Here is a 5,264-nt window from a genome sequence, read left to right as displayed (position 1 = left end):
GATTGTGGGGAGAAAGAAGAGGAAAGCAAAGCTCATGCGGTAGAAACAAATGACACACAGAAGGAGAAAGTACATGAGACAGTGCCCAGAGCCCGTGGAGTGGGGGAAAGGAGAAGAAAAGTGAGACAGGAGCTGTGCCAGGCAGCCCCAATGGCAGAGGGGGGAGCGAGGGGAGATGGGCAGAGGGACAGAGCGAGGGTAACTCCCAGCAGGCACAAGGCCCCCCAGTGTGCAGGCAGCCTGGTTTCCACACCTTCTGTCCATATTTCTTCTGGTTTTCTCCATTTTTTGTGTACAGCAATTCACCTTGCCATAGGACGGGAGAGAAGAAGGGATAGAAGGGGGGGGAAGGAAGGAAGTAGCTTTCAGAACACTTTTCAAAACGCTTGATCAGGACTGTCTAAAGGTTTTAAAACCCTTTCTCCAGCTTCCCTCATTCACGCTTCAGGGTAGTATTGCCCTCAGAAAGCGGAAGGCACTTACCTTTGGCTGCGAGAGCACAGTGGCTCAGAGCAGCTGCGCAGGCGAGCAGTGCCAGGGGGAACATCGCGGCCAGTCCCGAGCTTCCCGAGTGACCCTCCGTCCAGTGGCTCTTCTCTTAAAAATAAAGGCACCCGCAAAAGGATGGTTACTTATTAACTCTTTGTATTTATTCCCGTCCTAGTAAACAGAAGATAAAAGGTTCCTTGTGTTGCTTGGAACGAAGGATGAAACAACCCATCACATGTTGCATTTGAACATAATGCGGGAATTCAGAGAGCAGTCTCTGCTGAAAACGTCTCTGGTTGTTTCTGCAGAGCATCTGTTGAGACTGATGTTTTTGAAAAAAACAGTATTATCTTCTCACCATCTTTAGAGGATGAGGGTATTTGGAATATGACATTGGGTCAAATAATAGAACTGTCACTAAGAAGCTTTTGTTTATCACTTCTGTGTACCAAAGAGTCCTAAGAGTTGTAACAAAATCTTTTTAAGGTGAAACGATTGGTGTTGGAGGGACACTGGGATTGTCATGAACCCCCAGTGATGGTACCAACTTCATGCCAGTTTACACTAGGTGATGATCTGGCCTGAAACTTCAGCCTTTATGGGCTAGCTGGGTGAGAGTCATGTCATCAATAATCCTCTTTCAAATAACAGACAACTAAAAGCGTCAGAGACAGGGCCCGCAATGCCAGCACTGCAGGAGCAATGAAATAATGATCCTGGAATGTGCTTATTTGTGACCAGGGATTTGGTCACCTCAGTATAGTAGAGATCTCGAGGTGTTGGAGCGAGTGCAGAGGAGGGCAACAAAGCTAGTGAAGGGCCTGGAGAACAGACCTTATGAGGAGCAATTGAGGGAGCTGGGTCTGTTCAGTTTGACCAAGAGGAGGCTGAGGGAGGATATCATCATGTTCTACAATTACTTGAAAGGACATTGTAGAGAGGTTGGTGCTGGTCTCTTCTCACAGGTCATTAGGGACAGAACCAGGGGGTATGGTTGCAAGTTGCAACAGGGCAGGTTTAGGCTGGACATTAGGAAGAAATTCTTCACAGAAAGAGTGATCAGACACTGGAACAGACTGCCCAGGGAGGGGGTTGAGTCGCCATCCCTGGATGTGTTCAAGTGTCACTTAGATGTGGTGTTGGGTGAGATGGTTTAGGGGTGAACTTGTAGTGTAGGGTCAATGGTTGGACTCGATGATACCAAGGGGCTTTTCCAACCTGAATTGTTCTATGATTCTATGATTCAAACCTAACTCATATTTTTGGGTGATATAAAAACTTGTTTAGGCACTGCAATTTGGGGTCATCAAGTCAAAACTCCACAGATATCAGCTGAGGTTCTGATCACTGCAGTTCTCCTAATTTAGCAGATTTTAACTGCAGGAGCATCTGAAGTGCAACCAGAATAACATTTGTGTAATCATTGTTCCACAGTTTGGTGTTTCTAATCTAAGTATCCTCCTCCCCTGCTGACTCACAGCCTGTGAGGAGGAGTGAGGGACATTTGAAGCTCTAACAAGAAGCTAGGTTATGTCAAACTCTTATTGCTGTGATCCTAAATAGTTTATTTTTGTTTTATAAAGTTTTTAGTGTTTGCATTTAAAACACAAATTTTAGCCACAACATTAAACAATTGGGAACATGCTATTCTTCTCAGAAAGAAAACACTGTGAATGTCCTGCTCGAAATATTTACCAAATACACAGGGCCAAAGGGCAAAGTACTACTGCTAAATCAACAGAAAAAAAAAATTGCCTTCATCTTCTGTATTGACATCTGACTATTTTTCTGTTTGTCGGACTGCCTCTTTGACTTTACACAATTTCACAAGTATCTTTTCCCTTCGCAACACACTGCAACGCTGTAATGAACTTCCTTTCCTCTGGTTTAAATCCTTGCTTACATCTGCCCACTATTCTGATTACATTCCTTTCTGTGTTTAAAATAGCAAAGGAATGGAGGGGCACAATTTTATCCCTTTCAATGTTGAATCTATGAGCATTTCTTATTTCACTCAGCAGATGGCAGAATGTACTCTACCATATACCATACGGACATCAACTTGAACTGGAAAGTTGTCTATACTCTTTAAGAAGAGGGGAGCAGGGAAAAGGGTTAAATTATATGCACATTAATTTGTCCATAGATTTTGTGTGTGATAAATTTACTGCTATCAAAACTGCAAGTAAACTTGAATAATTGCATGCAAAACTGAGGGATGAATATTTGGGCATGTATTTCACTCAGCTGCACAATAACTGCCAATTTTGTGATTCTTTTTGAAAACATATTTGTCTGCAGGAAGAAACATTAGAATATATGTTACAAATAACTGTGTCTTTTCCAGTAACTGGAGATGATTATTGTATAGATTTACCTTGGCAGAGCATGAGCAAACCAAACTAACTCTTTCTGCATTTGATGATAGTGTACAATTATGTAAATCACTTGATATTCCATAAGATCCAACCCACTCTTTTATCATGTGTGCTATTTGTTATCATAGCTCTTATAAAACAAGTCATAATATTAAAAAAATAGTAAGTAAAGAAAAGGTCACACCTATGGGGAGGAGGAGACAGGACAGGTGACCCAAAAACTGACCAGCAAAGTATTCCATTCCATACACGTCATATTCAGTATAAAGCTGAGGGTTCACAAGGGACAAAAGTGTATGTTTGAAGAGAGCAATTAAATGACAAAGCCTGGCAGCACTGGCTGATCAGAGTGGTTTCAGTAAGAAATAAGAGAGAGGAGGAGGATAAGCCAGGAAAGGCCTTAAAAGTGAAGGTAAAAATGTAATTTGGAAGAGAAGCAGGAAGTAAAAAGCAGAGGGATGCTAAAAGAAAAATGATGATGAAAAACAGTCTGTGCAGCAGCTTTCTTCGTTGACACCAGGAGTCATCCGGAGCTGTCATGACAACGGGTGAAGACATTGTAATAATTGGGACCCAAGATAATAGGAAGGTGGGCAGAGACTTCCAGGCAGGAATTGGTCTCTCCTAGAGATATTATGCAGAAAGTTTGCAAGAACTAGACTGAAAGTCGGTGCAAGATAACCGATCCCCAGCTAATGAGCGAGACCTTATGTCCTTCCTCTAATCTGTCTGTCTGCTTCTCTCGCTGATGCTGTAGTTTTCCTGATATGTAGGATATGTCTCACCCCTGATCCTGCCACAGCCTTCCCTGCAGTCTGTCCTTCCGAACAATGAGTGTTGGGTCTGCGTTACCCACAGCTCTCAAGATTTTTATGACTGTTCTTCAACCAGAAAATGCACAGTTCAGGATGCAGATGTTTCTTTGCCTTAATTCAGGACACTGAGTAGAATATTAAAGAGAGGCCTGAATGCCGTCCTCCCTTACGTGCCAGCTCCGGCTTGCTGGGGCACTCTCTCTGGCATGAGACCTGGTCTTGGGACTGTACTTGAACCCACAATCTCATCCTTTTCCTGCAAGCATGAGATATCCAGATTTTGACTTCTTTCATGCTGTTCCTTTTGTTCCACATGTCAGTCACCAGGGTTTCATGTGAACACCCATTTCTGCCTCCGGGGTATGAAGAGGTGATGATCAGATGTCTAACGGATGTATCCGTGTTCCTCTGCGGGAGCAGGTGTTAAGTCATGGGTCCAATCATTTCTCTTCACGTTGCCAAGATAGTTCTATTAATATTTGTTCAAAGTTCATTTATGTACTGCACAAACATTTTTATCACCTCTACTCAATACATCCAATATTGAAGTAAGTGTCCCTTGCACTGAGCAATAAGAAATAAAAAGTAAGAAGGTAAATCAAGTCATTATTAGCCTTAAATAAAAATAATTGCTTTCAGTTCCAGATAAGTTGAGACCATTCCAGCTTCCTATATTTCAGTTTAATTTAATATTTAAAGTATAGATAATTTGGATGTATACACTCATTAGCAAACCAAGATCCATTTTTGGTATATTATTTCCCAGTGGAAGTTTATATTTCATGTGTTTGGAGATGTTGGAAGTAAAGACACAGTTACAGATATTGATCTGAAAGAATGTGTCAGTGGCATAAGAAGTAAACAATCGTAAAAAGATTGTTTTCCCTTAGTAGCATATTTTAGGAGTAAACTGCACTCCTAGTTACCACTGATGTTTCAGAATGTTTCTTCTGAAGTCAGCATCATAATTATCATTTTAGTCCTGGACGTTAAACCACTTTAAGCACCCACCAGTTTACTGGAAATGCAGTATTAAAATACTCAATCCTGTATTAATCTGAGATGTCAGAGGGCTGGCGCTAACAAATTTTCCAGGTGGTAGCAGGCCTATATTCTCCTGCGGAGGCATGAAGGTGTTCTATTTTTCACACACATTAAACTCACAGTGTACAAAACCAGAGAGCATTTTAAAGCTACTTCCTCCTCTCCGCCTTCTCATTTCCTGCACAGAGAATCCGGAGAATCTCTCTCACAGCTCTACCGCGACCCAAATATTGTGAAACAGTCTGTTCCTCAGATAAATTCATCAAAACTTGTCTAAAAAACCCCTATGTTAAATTTCCTCATCGGGAACATTAAATTATGAACCCTTGAGGGCAAGATGTTCTCTATGGGAGTTTAAATCTTCAGTGAACAGATCTGCAAAGGGCAACTTTTGAGATGTCAACATAAAAGCACAGTATGGAGCTACAGACCTTTTCACCTCTTTTTTTGCCTTGTCCCTTCTTGCCTTTTCCCTTGGTGCAGGTGTAGAGATGCGCGATTGCATTTAAGGAAAAAGCTGGCCAGTCATCATAAGGGA

At 41.9% G+C, this 5,264-nt stretch overlaps 1 protein-coding gene across 1 annotated transcript in view; it reads right to left on the bottom strand.

The window, feature by feature from the left end:
• LOC104276881 (beta-2-glycoprotein 1-like) overlaps window positions 1-547 on the bottom strand; it is a 6,029-nt gene extending 5,482 nt beyond the window's left edge. Inside the window, exon 1 of the mRNA XM_009873342.1 lies at window positions 484-547. Within this exon, the coding sequence (XP_009871644.1) occupies window positions 484-547 (64 nt within the window). The remainder of the gene's footprint in view (window positions 1-483) is intronic.
• Window positions 548-5,264: the final 4,717 nt, after the last annotated feature.

This window comes from Apaloderma vittatum, unplaced genomic scaffold, assembly GCF_000703405.1.
Source record: "Apaloderma vittatum isolate BGI_N311 unplaced genomic scaffold, ASM70340v1 scaffold6520, whole genome shotgun sequence".
In the NCBI taxonomy this organism is placed as follows: domain Eukaryota; kingdom Metazoa; phylum Chordata; class Aves; order Trogoniformes; family Trogonidae; genus Apaloderma; species Apaloderma vittatum.
This window is presented reverse-complemented; position numbering and strand designations above follow the sequence as displayed.